A 16,518-nucleotide genomic window follows, 5' to 3' on the forward strand; every position below is an offset into this window, starting at 1 on the left:
GTCACGCACATCTATGGTGGTGTTAGGTAATCTGGAAGAGAGGTTCCTTTTTCGATGATAACTTGAGGATACTCGCAAAGAAAACCGAATGCTCTTAAACAGAGCAGGAACCTTTGACCTCTCGATTACCAGTTAGTTTGCTCCAGCCTCAGCCAGCTGGGGAGATACATCAGTAAAAAAAATTCAGAGGAAAATTGGCCATTTTTGGATCATCATAACCCATCTATGAAGAGGAGTCGAGGAGAGAAGGGAGGGTTATGAAACTCGACAAGTTCCTTTGTTTCATGTTTTTGTTCTCTTTTTTGGTCCTGACCCTGCACAAAACACACCGTTTTTGAGAAGACAACCAATCAAATCTTTGTGTTAATTGTGCGCAACTAATTTGCGAATCCGTGCAAAGCGACAGCAAAATACTGCACTGTCACGGTCAATTCAACATCGATTGAGACATCATTGTTCTCGACTTTGACGGTTTTTCAGGCTTTATAACTAGTCCATCGATTAACCATGGTTCATATGAAGATTAGAACTTAAACTCGTTTTTAAACTGAGAAAAGAAGCTTTTGTATTTTTGAGGTCAATAACAAGACCAAAGTACGCCACGTCTTAATCTAAAGCGGCCATCTTTTTAATTCCCAGAATTCCCTAGTACATCACATTACGTCATGAGATACAACAGAAGCCATTTTGGAAATGGCCTATTGTCTTGCTGTTTTGCAGAACTCAGTACTTAAAATGAAGACTTCGAAATAAACTTTACTTGGTGAACCTCGATTTTTCTTAATTTAAATACAACAAATGCTTATGATTGCTAAATGTTGCGAACTGTGTCTGTAAGAAGCGATGAACGTATTTGTTGAATACTCTAATAAAACAACCCCCACGATCAATGCAAAATATCGCGTTCTTTTCTATTGTAAATATTAAGAAATGTTCATGAAAAATGACGTAGGCAATGATAAATCGCGTCATTGTTCAATCTTTCGTTTTTTGACACTTTACCATGGCCGTAGCTAGCAGAGGGGCAAAGTGGGCAGTTGTCTCCCCAAAGTATTCTAAAGAAAGTGGAGTGTTGGGCAGATAACTTGAATTTTACTGATATTACCTTTGAAACTCAGTTTTCACAACCAATTTGCTCGTCTTTATATTAAACAGCAAACAAAAGGGGAGCAATATTCAAAGACAATAATCCGTTAACATTTCCCTATAGCTTTTCACGTGTTTGGCTGGTTGAAACCTTCGTGATTAATTCTGATTCTGTTCCATAATCAGTGAACTTGGAAATTTGCAATTGATTGATAAAGATTTTTTAGAAGGAAATCCACGATTTGGAGACATTATAGACTAATCTGCTAGTTAGCAATACATCAATAGTTTAACACAAATAATAATACAACTTTATTGGGAAAACACAAATTACTGGTAAAACCAGTAGCTTACAAAACCTTAACCTCAAAAGGTCCCTGTATTTGTAAACTTGGACTAATTAACTTTTACTTTTGACTATATATCTATAAAAGTATAGCACTTCCGTGCCTCTGCATTTCAAAATTTTCTGGGAGAGCATTCATTGCCCCCCCCCCCCCCCCTACAAGTAAAAAAATTACTTGCTTCAGCCTTGTTTACACGGTAAATAGCTGGAAGTCTTTTAAGGAAAAAAACATTTAATTTCTTGTTTTTTATGTTGACCTACTCTCCAAAATTGGGACTTGTATTGGAGTTCTTGGAAGGTAATCTTAATCCAATTGTGGAATCTCAACTGTGGCGCGATTCCTTGTTGCACTAAAAATAAAGGAGAAAAGAACATACAACTTGAGCAAAGGATCAGCATAACAAAACAGACGCACTGGATCCTGGTGAAGGATCTAAACAGCAATATAAATGTTATAAAAAGCTAGAAAAAGCAAGGCGTATATAACGAATGAATATATCGTTGCGTTCGAGGAGAACGCATTCTAATTGTGTCAGTTTCGCGTGATGTCCCTCTGGTATAGATCGTGATGCCATATGATTTCAGCGTTTGGACGCCATCTTGTTCTGGCACAAATAACCTTGATCTCATGAGTTGGACGGGGCTACTACCTGGATGGGTGACCGTCCGGCAATTCCCCGCGCTGTACACGCTGGACAGTCACGCTGCTTGGCTATCCAGCAAGGAAGGCTACTGATATCCCTCAAGATTGATATTGCATCATAACAGATGTATTCCATAATTGTTTTTAATAAAATTATTGGCAACAAGATAACAGTGAAAATACTTATTATGTGATACCTTACTTACTGAAAAAATACTAGAAAATGGTACAATGGTACAATGGTACGAAATTTCTCTCTGAATAAAGCAAAAAAAGCCTTTTGTGGAAAGTTTGGATCAATTCCGACGTTTAGAAGCACGCGAAAGGGCAAAATATGTTTTTTTGATGAGGCTGCGTCCGTCTGACCCTAAGGTATTACACAATATCGCATCTTTATCAAGTGTTTTTGATTTCGCTCGGATTTTCTCGCCTTATTCGCCGCAATTCGTACTTCCAAAGTTTTGGAGTAAAGGAATTAAAACAATTATTCCATTTGCACTTGTTGGATATGAGACTGGTTATAGCCCACTCGGCGCTACGCGCCTCGTTGGCTATTTACCATCTCATAACCAACGCGCGCTCATGGAATAATTTATTATATGGCTCCGTCGCATAAGTACTGGGAACTACCAAATTCACGAATTTGATTGGCTGAAATCGATATTAACCGCGGTCTAGATTTTCCCATCTTGACCTGCATCCAGACCGGTAATGTTTTGCGGTGAAAAACTTGGAAACTATTTATGAATGGAAGTGCCAAAAAGCATGATGAGAAAAAAAAGTAAGGAGGACGAGCAAACTTTGGCAGAATTAAGTTCAGCTCATCGCCACTCATCGCTCATCATTATATTTTGAGCTGCTACGAGAGTTACAACTGGTCGAAAGTCTTCCTGCATGGTATTCACCAATCAAGCCTAAACCAGGATACGTCTCGGAGGATGTCCAAGCATTGTGGGATATACCAACTTATGGGGAGAACCATGAATTGGAAGCTAACAGGATCGATGCAAAGATAGTGAATCATAAAGGCAAGGAAGTAGTAGTCTTGGACATGAATTGTCCGTGGATCGAGAACAGGGAAAAGAAAGATGAAGAGATGGGAGCTACACGAACGATACCCTGGATATACAGTCCATCAGTACAATATTATCATGGACGTGCTTGGAGGTTGGTCAAGGACTATGGAAGAATGACTACGGAAGTTTCTGGGAAAAAATACAAAAGATGTGCTCCAAAACATGCAGAAGTCAGTAGTGTCAAGTACGTTGAATATTTTAAGGATGTTTAAGATCATAACATGAACAGCAAAATTACAGCTTTTATTCATTTATTTTTAGAAGAAATTCTCGAAAGGCTGAACATTATAAGAACATTACATAAGTATAAAGTTTATTCTTACGTATGAACATACTTTAAAGGATATTCTTAAACACCAAAGGAAATTTAAATATTAGGTTCTATACATTAGAAATTTAATTAATTTATGCCGTTTTTGTTTTGTAAGTTCTACATAACTCTCATTGACGGATTGCAATTCAGCTGTTGTTATTTCTATAATTTTATTCGCAATATAAGTTGTAAATAAGCGACATGCATAAGTCAGTCTAGTTTTATATTGTAAATAATTTACCAATACTTGCACAACAACTTTCTTCAACCCGCAACAAATCTTTTTGTTGCGCGACAAGATGATCATGCAAGGTAAAAAACGGGAAACAACGACCCAAACTTGCAACGAAACAATGTTGACGCGCCAAGTTGAGGGTTTTCGTATCTCGTATTTAGCCACCTTTACATAAAACCAGAATCCTGTGCCCCTCTATTTCTACCTCCCCCATAAACACCTACAGAGAACCTGCGCGCCTATTTGTCATCGGTGGAAAAGAGCTGATATCTGCAGAAGGTACTACACAAGGTGACCCCTTGGCATTGAGTCACTACGCTATTAGCCTCCAACCGCTAATTACACGCTTAAATTCCTCAAGCCTAACAAAGCAATGCTGGTATGCTGACGCTGCAGCGGCCGCTGGTGCCCTGAGAGAGCTGAGAAAGTGGTGGGATGTGCTCACCGAAATGGGAACTAGTTCAGGTTATTATCCAAATGCTAAAAAATTCTGGCTACTCACTAAACAGGGGAAAGAGGATTCTGCGAGGGAAGTATTCCTTTATACTACAATTAACATATCTGCGCAAGACCAGAAGGGCGCTGTTCTAGGCTCTAGAGCCTACCTGGAAGAGTAAGTGAACGGAAACCTGGAGGGATGGGTCGATCAAGTTGTCAAGCTAGCAGAATTTGCTACGACATATCCACAGGCTTCATACACGGCCTTCACATTCGGGCTGAAAGATCGCTGGACTTACTATCTTAGAACATTACCCAATATTGAAGATCTTATAGAGCCGCAAGAGCGTACGCCCATATTCCTGCCACGCCCATATTCCTGCTGTCAAAGGGCACACCTGCACGCCGACTGAGCGTGATTTGTTAGTATTACCTGTAAGGATGTGTGGTCTTGGGATCACAAACCCATGTCATATTGCAACCTCGGAATACGAAGCATCAACTGCGATAAGTGAACCACTAATGGAACATATAGTAGCGCAGACGCACGAGCTCTTGGATAATTATGCAATTAGAGCATTGCGGCAATTAAAACAAAGATACAAATAAACAATAATACAGATAAAACTGTAAGAGCGATCTGTGTTCATAATTCTAAAAAAGGGGGTTAAAAACAGACATAAAAAACATTAAAAAACAAAATTTTCGGCCACCTTCTGCGACCTTCTTCAGAGAAAATATACTAGCAAGTTACGGAATGCAAATATATAGAAAAATGATGTTATTGTTCGTTGCTCCTAAGCGAGGAAACTAGTGCCGCGTAAACCCTGGGGAATGGTACTGAAAAACTGAAAAAAACTTTATTTCAACACGTGACATTGATGAGCCTAAAAAAGACTCGTTACAAAAATATACGTGATCTTTCGTTGACAGATCTTTGACAGATCGTTGACAGATCTTTCTGGTGATCTTTCGTTGACAGAGTTTTTGTCGAGGAACGAATGAAACGACTCAAGTGCGAAATCCTGGACTTACTCACCTTTCTCCTGCACAACAGCTATTCTATATTTGAGGAAACCCAATACCGTCAGGTGTCAGGTTGTGCCATGGGATCTCCAGTTAGCCAGGTTATCGCAGAGCTTGTAATGCAAGAAGTTGAGGAAAAAGCATCAGAAACTCCGCAGAGATAAGAATGCGCGCCTTAGAGAAAACCTAGAGGAAGTGAAGAATGCCCTTCTTGAACAAACCAAGAGAGCTGCTGATCTTTCTGCGGAGAAAGGGGCATCTAGCTAGCTTACAGTCGTTCCAGTTAAAGATGTGGACTTTCCTCTAAATAAGAGAGAATTCAAAGACGCCATTCATTTGAGATTGACGATTGGTAAATAAGCTACACCCCGTCTACTTGTGAGTGTGGAGGTGTTTTTTATGTAGACCATGCCATGGTATGCAGACGTGGAGGCTTCATTATTCGAAGACATAAAGAGCTGCGCGATTTGGAAACTGAAATGCTAAATATGGTGTGCAAGGATGTCGAAATTGAACCGGTACTTCAGGAGATAAACGGAGAAGTGCTGACACCTGGTACGAACAGAGCAGCGGATGCCCTTCTTGACATTCATGCTCGTGGCTTCTAAGAGCGGCAAGGCTCTGCCTTTTTTGATGTTAGGGTTTGTTACCCGAATGCAGACTCTTATAGAGGCCTAACCTAATCTACCGGCAGCATGAGAGTGAGAAGAAGAGAATGTACGCCAGCAGGATGCTAGAAGTCGAACAAGGCTCCTTTACCCCACTGGTCTTTTCTACCACCGGAGGAATGGCAGATGAATGCAAGAGGTATCACAGTAAACTGGCTGAACTTTTGTCAACCAAGAAGAGTGAGGACTACAGCACTACAATGTCGTGTATTCGCGCCAAAGTCTCATTCGCCCTACTGAGGTCTGCACTATTGTGCTTGAGAGGCTCACGTTGTATGCGAAGAGCTCCGTTTAACATTACTGATAGTGACTTTGAAATCGATAAGGAATTAGCGAGACTTAAGGATTAGAGCGTTTATTATTGCCCGTCATGATGGATTACGATAAATGATTATTGACACATTGACTGTATTCTTATGATTTAAAAAAAATTAGTGTTGTATAGTTCTTCCAGTTCTTACTCTTTAATATTTCTGTAAATTATGTACATATTTTTCTGCTTTTAATGTTTGAAACACCTCAACGAAATAATAATAATAATAATAATAATAATAATAATAATAACAATAAACTAAAACTTTATTTTCAACGAAAAAACAAAGATACAAATAAACAATAATACAGATAAAACTGTAAGAGCGATCTGTGTTCATAATTCTAAAAAAGGGGGTTAAAAACAGACATAAAAACATTAAAAAACAAAATTTTCGGCCACCTTCTGCGACCTTCTTCAGAGAAAATATACTAGCAAGTTACGGAATGCAAATATATAGAAAAGTGATGTTATTGTTCGTTGCTCCTAAGCGAGGAAACTAGTGCCGCGTAAACCCTGGGGAATGGTACTGAAAAACTGAAAAAAACTTTATTTCAACACGTGACATTGATGAGCCTAAAAAAGACTCGTTACAAAAATGTACGTGATCTTTCGTTGACAGATCTTTGACAGATCGTTGACAGATCTTTCTGGTGATCTTTCGTTGACAGAGTTTTTGTCGAGGAACGAATGAAACGACTCAAGTGCGAAATCCTGGACTTACTCACCTTTCTCCTGCACAACAGCTATTTTATATTTGAGGAAACCCAATACCATCAGGTGTCAGGTTGTGCCATGGGATCTCCAGTTAGCGCGGTTATCGCAGAGCTTGTAATGCAAGAAGTTGAGGAAATAGCATCAGAGACTTCGCCAGTCAGACCAAAATGGTGGCACCGCTATGTTGACGATTCGAACGCGTGCATTTAGCGAGACGGTGTTGAGGTCTTTCACAGTCACTTAAACTCGATAAATGCCAACATTCACTTTACAGTAGACATGCCTAAAATAACTATGGGCAAGAAGAACAAAGCTTTCCTAGACACCAAACAGCGCTGTGAATGAAGACGGAAAGGTCGAGGTGGGTGTAAGGCCACACATACGAGGTGGGTGCAAGGCCACACTTACGAGCAAGTATTTAGATTTCCATTCACACAACCCAGCGCAAAGCAAAAGAGCTGTCGTTAAGACCTTACTGGACCGCGCTAAATGTATTCCGTCTACGGCTGCACGAAGACGAAGCGAAGAACGACGCGTTATTAACGACCTGAAAGCTAATGGCTATCCTGAAAACTTCATCAAGTCGTTCGATCAATCAAACAACGCAAAACCAAAGCACCGGGAGAGCCCAAAAGCATATGCATCATTTCCATACATTAAAGGTGTGTCAGAGCGCATTAGACGGATTTTAACCCGCGAAAACATTAAGACAGCGTTCAAGCCACTAAAAACATTGGGTCATGTTTTCAAAAAACCTAAAGACCGGCCACAAAAGAACATTTGAAAGGAATTGTGAACAAAGTGAGTTGCAGAACGTTTCCTTTTACATATGTCAGAGAGAGTAAAAGAAGTTGGAAGTCTCGGGGGCTGAGCACAAACCTGGAACTAATGGGAATATCGGCTCTGCGGTAAAACTGCATGCCGAAACCACTGGCCACGACATACACCTAAATTATGCAAGCATTTTGGAAACAGGCGTAAAAACCAAGAAAAAAAGACTTTTTGTAGAGTCGTTGCATTCGTTCCTCGACAAAAACTCTGTCAACGAAAAAACACTATTCCCCAGGGTTTACGCGGCACTGGTCTCCTACCTTAGGAGCAACGAACAATAACATCATTTTTCTATATATTTGCATGCCGTAACTTGCTAGTATATTTTCTCTGAAGAAGGTCGCAGAAGGCGGCCGAAAATTTAGTTTTTTAATGTTTTTTAGATCTGTTTATAATACAGATGACATGTTTGGTGACTAAAGTAGCAATAAAAAGAAAATCACACTTGTGTTGATTAATGAAAGATAAATACGTCGTGCAAAAACCGATATAATATTCACAAAATTAACCAAACGTATATAGAAGGCCAGTTAAATTATTTAAATCACTTAGTATCTGCTATAAAATTGTTCAAATTAAAATCCTCTAAAGAGGATGACTAATTTCTTTCACCTAACATCTGCTGTGAAATTGTTCAAATTAAAATCCTCTAAAGTGTCTTTGTTATATCTAAATGGGGTTCTTTACCCTCTCACACAAGTTTGTATACGTAGATCTTAAAATGTCAAAGCTTAAACGTGTTCTTAACCAGGTCATAGTGGATGCATATTCATCTCCGCTTTTAAGCATGATTTTGTTCGCTAGATTCTTTAGGAAAAGTTGGCTTTCCATATCCATACCACCATTTGTGCCGAAGACCAGGGGTTTAAGGTGACCATCTCAACATCTAAGACTCTTTGTTGGTATTTCCCTTTCTTTTCCATTCTTGTTCCTTAAAGATGGTAAGGGTGCTCTTATTCTGGTTGCTGCAGGAGTTTACGAGCGTCACTCGTACGTCAAAAAATGCCGTTACTCCTCGTGTCCAGAAACATCCAGCCTTGATGTCTAGCCTTGCATCGGGGCTTGTGTTAGAAGACCTCAGATCAAAATGTCAAGTGGTATCAGGCGTGGCTCTGTTTCAACGTTATTGCATACTTGAGTAAGTAAAGTAGTCAAAAGGTCCCGTACACCATCGTGTCTTTGGGCTACGAAACCACCTTTTTGACATGACAGCGCATGATTGACTGAAAAGCAGATCCACAAGTACAGCTACTTGGAAGGCCCTCTAAAGGTAGATTATAGTGCATATGCAGCGAGTCCCTAAATTCCTGTTTGTTTAAATCTAGTCCCTGTTCTTGAAGAGGCAATGATGTTAGCCATGAGCTAGCCCCCTTGTCCCTTGCTTGATTCACCTATGGTAGTAGGTCAGGTGGTAGTCCATCATCCATGCGAACAATTTTAGACCTCAGACTAGCTGCTTTCAGCGACTGTCGTTGTTTCTTGAAGTCTTTTGGACATACTTTGCTGTATAATGGAACGAAAATGGGGAGCCGTTATTGCCTTATAAGCTGCATACTATTGTGGTACTTTTCTTCCCTCAGCGAAGGAATACCGAAAACACCCTGAGCTGGAGATAAGGTGATAACCTCTTGCAATTTGTCAGGCAAAGGTTCCACTTGGCCGAACAGGGTGGGCAGCAGCACTTCATTAATTCCTTTTTGAATTGGATCTGTGTAATCTTCAAAAGACTCGATTGTTCGCGTGCAAAATGTATGGACTTGTAACCCTTTGCATAAGAAATGTAGGCGGGGTGTGGGTGGCTTTTCGCGATTTCCGTGAGTTGGATAAGCTCTTCTTGCCATTTAGAACTTTTTTCCTTGCAGTACTGGTCTTTATAGTTTTTTGACCAAATGACGGCACCTAGATGGCGTTTACCTTCCGTTGATATATTCGCCTCGCCTCCAAAAACCAATTCAGCTTCAGACGCCAGTTCCTGTGACTTAACTATGAACCAGCTTTTGGATCCATTGGCATGATAGCCATACTTTCCCCCTTCTTTGCTAAGATATTTGTACCAGTCATACAGCGCTTTAATTCTTCCTGCTCCAGCGCAGAGTTGTGTGCGAACCAAACTTATTTCACAGTTGGTGAGCCCATTCTTAAGCTGTTGATCAAAATGGATTTGTTAACCGAGTACCAGGGCATCCTCAAAGGATCACCTTGTGTAGTACCTTCTTGAGACAAAATCTCTCCTCCTCCTTGTATGAAAAGCCTTGAAGGGTTTCTACAGGTATTAATCAAATAAAGCGATATTTCTTTAATTGTGATCTGAATGTTGTGCAGAGCAGCAACACGGTTCATCAGGTTGAAGGCGTTGCTGGCATCGATCACATAAACTCCATCTGTTTCTTCTTCCGTAAAAACTTCACTCATAGCGTGTATCGCTGCTTCCGCACCAGTACTGTGGCCGGCACACACTTGCAAAGGGCCTGCAGCCTCTTTGAGCTTTCTTTTAAGAAAGCAGAAACGGTTTTACCAATAATCCGCCTGAGTACCTCTCCTATTCCTATCGGACGAATGGCAGGGTTTTTATCTAGTGGGATCAGCCTGCACGCTGCAACAAGTAATGATGGGTGATATGATTTTTTTTAGCAGGTTTCTTGTCAATGTGGCAGTTTCTTCTCTCAGAAGCTTTCCCCCCGCTTGGAAATTCTTAGAACACAGGATTTTTCGGTAAAGTTCTGCGTCCATCCCGGATGGGCCAGCAGATCCCTTAGTTTTCATCGCTGTATTGTAGATCATTCTTTCGTCAATTTGGTAAAATATATTCGGCGGGTAAGGTCTTGGGGTTCATAACGAAGAGAGTCCTCCTCAATTTCTGTAGGTGGTGGATGTTTCAGTTTCAATTCTTCAACTCCAGAAGAGCTTTCTTTATCCAAAAGCTTTATTAGCTGCTGGTACCTTACCCTGCAAAATGCAAAATCATGGAAGGAAGCACCATAAAAGCCTTCAAAGCAATGGAGTTAAGATCGGTGTCGGAATTGAATTGCTGCAACCAGAAGATCAACTCCGTTATAAAGCTCTTTCCTGCTTTACCAGAGGCTTTCAGGCGCTCCCCTAACCTTCGAGACCTGCTGGTAACAGCTAAACTGTTCCCTAATGTAACTCATTCTAATTCTGCACTTCCTTCCGGTTCTTTTCGCTGTGGCAATAACTGCGCTACCTGTCCTTACATTTTCCATGGACTAACCAACTACACATTATTCTCTCTCTACTGGCGAAACACTTTCCATTAATCCCACATAACTTGCAAAACTAAAATTTATCTACATGATTCAATGTAACAGATGCAATCTACAGTACCTAGGAGAAACTAAACGACTCTTAAAAAACGGTTTTCATAACACTGCCGCACTTTAGACCAAACCCAAACCTACTACAGTCGCAGAACATTTCCCCTCCTGTCCCCACAACATCTCCAAGGACATACAATTAATTCCTATCGAAAAAATATTTTCCAACAGAGACTCGATCCGTAAGGCCAGGGAAGCTTTTTTAATTTCAAGAGGCAGGACAACTAATCCCAACGGTCTTAATATCCGCGAAGAAACGTATTAGATTCCAGTTTATTATTTAGAGTCACTCCCGTTATTTTTCCGTTACTCTCAGTATTTGAATTCAAATTTGTTGTAACTGCCATGTTTTATCACATTTTTTCCAGTATGACGTCAACATCCATTTACTATATATATATATGTACATAGAAGCAATCCAGTGTAAACTCTCATTGTACCTGAAGAAGGTTGGTTTGGCCAGCCGAAATATAGTACACCACTAAAATCAAATCTACGTTGTATCGGCTCTTGCTCAAAATATTTAGTTTCTCAACTTTTAATTACGCCGATCAGATCAAGCCACTGATCCAACGTTTACAAGATTGTCCACGGTTTCTTGCTTCAAAACTCCGGAACTTACCAGAGGGTATGTTGAAAATGTTCCTTCTAAAATGAACCATTTGATCGTAGATGTCATTGATGTTATTGTGGAATTCTTTATAGCTGATATTTCCACACAATTTTTCATTTATTTGAGAAGTAAATACGGCAAAATCTGGTAAGTTAGGTTGAATTTTCGAATGAGCACTTTCTTTCATTCCTGTGTAGTTTTTTTCCAGATACAACGCATTTTTCAATTACTCGGTTGCTAACGGTATTCAATCAAATGTTCCTTTATAAAATATTCCCCCTGCTACAATACCACATCACAATCAATTGAAAAAGATTAGAATTTTATTTCAAGCCTCCAACAACGCAATAGCAGCCCGCGAGCGACCTCAGGCGGTAGTTTGTTGACTCCATCGAAATAATAATAATAATAATAATAATAATAATAATAATAATGATAATGATAATGATAATGATAATGATAATGATAATGATAATGATAATGATAATGATAATGATAATGATAATGATAATGATAATGATAATAATAATAATAAAATATCCTACGAGAGCAAATTTTCAAACCTTGAAGGATTGCTATATACAGTTATGAGCAAACGGGTCCTCTGAACGCATGGTACAGACAGTAAGGAACTTACTAACGAAGTGTGACAAAGAAGGAGGAGATCCCTAGGGACCTAGCACTGTTATCATACAGAGCCACACCCGTTCACCACCACCTGAAGTCACCGGCAGAGCTACACACCAATAGCAGGTTCATAACACTGTTACCAATGTCCAACCGTGCAAGCCTTACACCTGATTCGGGGCAAAGTTAAGGAGGAGTTGACGAGACAGCAGGTCCGCTATGGTCAATATTATAACCAGAAAGCAGGCCCAACCGTCGAACCACTCCACCCAGGCCAGCCCGTACGGATACTTGACCACCATACCAAGACCTGGAAACCAGGAACCGTCCTGAGAGCAGCCTATGAAACTCGATCGTACATTGTCAAAAACACCACCACAGACGATGTATACCGACGCACAAGGTCGCACCTCAGGCCAGACACAACAAATTCCTTTGCACACAGTCCCACACCAGTCCAAGTACCCAGCAGACCACCATCATCATTCAGGGACATGGAGCCACCCGCAAGTGCAGACGATCAACCACCAGGAGACAGCCCAGAGCCCAGATCCCCTGCAAGGATCGAGCGGCACCCAGAGACAAGTGGCGGATATAGGACCAGATCCGGGCGGACAATGAAACCACCAGATAAGCTGAACATTTAAAGGAGCGCTATTGTTTCGCGTTATAGAGTTAAGTTCGGTCAAACTGAACATTTGAAAAGCGTTATTGTTCCTCGTTACAGCTAAGTCCTATAACCAAGGCATGTTATAGTTTTTATATGAACACTGATTCAGTATCAGCTCATTGACGATCTCTATTACCTTCTGCATTGTTGAAAAGAGGGGGATGTCACAGTATAGGTCACGCCTTACGTGTATATTAAGCTAAGTAGTCGGCTCCACGTGTAGCGGCCATGTTGAAGTTGTAATAAATGTGAAAGAAAGTAAAACGGAGCTAATGATGCAGTTATCGACTGCAAGCACCTTATAAACACCAATGTCACGAAGACAAAGTCGCCATTTGGAAGTGGATCAGGGCGAGAAGCCGGCCTCTACCCATCCCACCCTCAACAATTCCAAGTTGAAGTCTTTGTCTCTGTCACTTTCATAATCAAAGATCCAGGATGGCGGAATGAAATATGCTTGCTTAAGCTTTCCAGGCTACACAAGTGGCTTTGTCCGATTGGCTAGCTTAACGCAAGCCAATCGAAAACGAAGAAATGTTTTAATTCAAGTAACAATTGTGATTGTTGGCTCGACATGTACTGTGTAAAAGAAGCGAAGGAAATTGAGGATTCTCCTGAATTCAAAGTCGTAAGAATACCAGAGGGTGTAATTTGCAGGTTGCAGGTCAGAATTCCACTTAAATATTTCCTGAAGAATCAGCGAGGTCCATTTTCGTGTGTAATGCGATCGACCCCGTGCCGGGTCGCAACACGGTGAGAGTTAATCATTAATTCACTACTACCAATAAACCTATAGTATATTTTTTGCGCTGTCGAGTTGTGTAAGTGTGAAAAAACAAAACAATATAAATACTGCCAAAGAGCCCTCGTTCACGATGTCCGCCATCTTTGCGCGGCAAGGTATTGCTGGGAAAACAGTAAAGTTCATGTTGTCACTTAGAAAAACTAGGGGCTTCGCTGTCGGTTCCTGTGCGATCAAGGAAGTTCGCTGAAAGTGGCAAAACTGTTTTGTACTCAGCGTTGTGTTAATTTGTTTAGGTTTTCTGAGCGCTAGTATTTACGAAACACAAATACGTTGACTATTGAGTCCCTGCCAGGGGTTTTGGGGAACAAAGGAACATGGATAATTTGACCAGGTGAACAGGGTAACAGGGGAACAATGACAAAATATCTTAGGGAACAAGTGGGAACATAAACAATTTTAGCGATAAAAAAGCTGTGAACAAGTTTGAAAGTAATTTGGGGAACAAGGGGACACAAGCAAATATTTAAAGGGAACAAAGGGACAAAGATCCCAGCCCTTCCCCTGGGAGGACTCACTATTGCCTTTCCTATGTTCAACTTTCAACGTGCTCCGACCATGGTGTCCACTGCATTACAGACAAACATGGACCTCGCTGAACAGTAAGTCAACTTTTAAAATGAATTGAGACTATATCAACAGCACTTGAGGAAATCTTTAAGTGAGATTCTAACCTGCAACCTGTGACCTGAAACCTGCGACCTACAACTAGCCCGTAACCTGCAACCTGCAAATTACACCCTCCGTAAGAAAACAAAATTTAGTGAATGAAGGTAACTCACCGCCAAACGTAGATGGCAGTGAAAACTAGGAAAAGCAATGAAGCCCCTGCAACACAAATACCAATGGCAATAAAGATGATACTGTCACGGTTGTTGATTCTGTATTCCTGTACTTTTGTTGTCGGCAATGGCGTTGTTGGTATAAATGTAGCTTTGACACTGGTAATGTTCACTCCAATAGCATTTTCAAGTTCTGACTTGTAGGATACAACAATTTGAAGTAATGTGTTGCTTGGTAATACAGAGGTATTACCGATGAAGAGTCCCGCGGGCTGCTGGACGTAGAAGGCGACTTGAAGAGAACCAGAAACGTTGCTAGGATAACCAGGAAGGAGATGGACTTGATCAGGCTCATACAGATCGAAAATGGCTTCACGCCTAATAGCAGAAAAAAGTAGTAAATAAGCCTAATAACTTTCTCAATTTGTTATTTATTTTTCCTCTGCGTCCATTCATCCATTCAACACACAAATCAGCCAGAAAACCAGCTGGCCAACCAAAACCCAGTAGGTCGGTCGGTCGCTTAATAGGCCATTTCCGAGTTGCTGTTTGTCTCGGTTTCGAAGTGAGTCTTGGTGCTCAACTATTGAAATGGAAATTAGTTTGATTTGCATGAGAATAAGCAACTCATTTCTATTTGAATGGTTGAGCACCAGAACTCGCTTTGAAAGTGAGGCATGCAGTAACTCGGAAATGGGCTATTGGTTAACCAATCATTCATGACGGAAGAGGAAATATGTTGTTTAAGAGTCAAGGAAGGATGTGCCACCACACTGGCCATCAAGTACGAAAACAATCAAAATTTGAAAAAATTGTTTTCCTCATTTCAGGAAACGATGGAAGCCACAAAGGTCTCTTCGATAAAAGAGGGGGTGTAATCAGTTCCCCACAGTAGAGGCCCTTATGAAGATGTTGAGCAATTTTTGGATGTTGCATGAAGCAGAAGATATGTACCTCCTACTGCCCAAGTTCGAGATTCGTACTGTAAGTTACAACTTCTTTTATTGAAAAAACTCTCGTTCCGTCCTTATTTGCTCTGTTCTAAACCGGTCAAACTGGGACACTGCAGTGTCTCTTCGTCTCATATTTTGTGCTTTCTCTTGACCAAATATGGTAAAGTGGCGTAACGGTGGAATAATAAAATGAGATACAATGAAAAATATTAAACACTGAACTAACACGCATTTTCTCAGCTCGTATTGAAACGGTGCACATCAAAGCATGCAAGGAATCCAACGATGACGACAACGAAGACGACGAGGATGATGAAAAAGAACATACCTCTTTCGTCTTTGGTCTTTAAGTGCACATTCGGCTCTATTTCTTTCACAGTAGGCGGACGTAACAGACGCCATGGTATCTTTAAAAGACTTGTCGGTGTTGAAGTCCCATTTAAACTGATCAAAGAAAGGAAAATCCAAATTCACAGATTTAGTCACAATGTGATTGGGGTCGGAACTCGTGGTGAACTGGGAGTTTCGTGAGAGAGGGAGTTTTTGAAAAAGTAACACTCACCGTCTCCGGCATTTTGCTATTTAGGTAAAGAGAGGAACCTCATCCAAACGCAACGATAAGATGGTTACAGAGTGGCTTTATTTACTTACGTCTTCATCTGCTGTAAGCGACATCTCTACTGCCTGCTCTTGCTCTCGTATTGAAGGCTCCCGTGGTGGGATTAGCGTAGGAACTGGAGCTGTTTGATTTTTAGCCAGACCTATTGACAAAAGTAATGTGCTTTCCTTAACAATAAGACTTTCACTGCGAGGAAAAAAGAAATAACCAGACCTACAAACGCAAACCGGCAGTGTCATTGTTACTTTAACATTTAAGTTATGAAAAGCTTGCGGTATTTACTGAACACGACAGGACAAACGAAGATCCACTTGTTGATTTTGCCCCCAATAGATCTAGTTTTCGAGTGATTATTGACTATTTTTGACATCATTTTTAGATGGCTCAGCTCTTGACCAAAAGACATATTAAACTTATAAGTGAGGGTT

General features: G+C 40.6%; 1 protein-coding gene across 1 annotated transcript in view; it reads right to left on the reverse strand.

Moving 5' to 3' along the window:
- Positions 1 to 641: 641 nt before the first annotated feature.
- The window catches only part of LOC137970829 (mucin-like protein), a 36,739-nt gene continuing 20,862 nt past the window's right edge, over positions 642 to 16,518 (reverse strand). The window contains exons 11-14 of the mRNA XM_068817415.1: positions 16,123 to 16,232; positions 15,800 to 15,915; positions 14,519 to 14,896; positions 642 to 1,782 (exon numbers count right to left, since the gene is read on the reverse strand). Of these exons, the coding sequence (XP_068673516.1) occupies positions 1,737 to 1,782; positions 14,519 to 14,896; positions 15,800 to 15,915; positions 16,123 to 16,232 (650 nt within the window). The 3' untranslated portion in view covers positions 642 to 1,736. The remainder of the gene's footprint in view (positions 1,783 to 14,518; positions 14,897 to 15,799; positions 15,916 to 16,122; positions 16,233 to 16,518) is intronic.

The sequence above is a fragment of the Montipora foliosa genome, chromosome 1 (assembly GCF_036669935.1).
Source record: "Montipora foliosa isolate CH-2021 chromosome 1, ASM3666993v2, whole genome shotgun sequence".
Lineage (NCBI taxonomy): Eukaryota > Metazoa > Cnidaria > Anthozoa > Scleractinia > Acroporidae > Montipora > Montipora foliosa.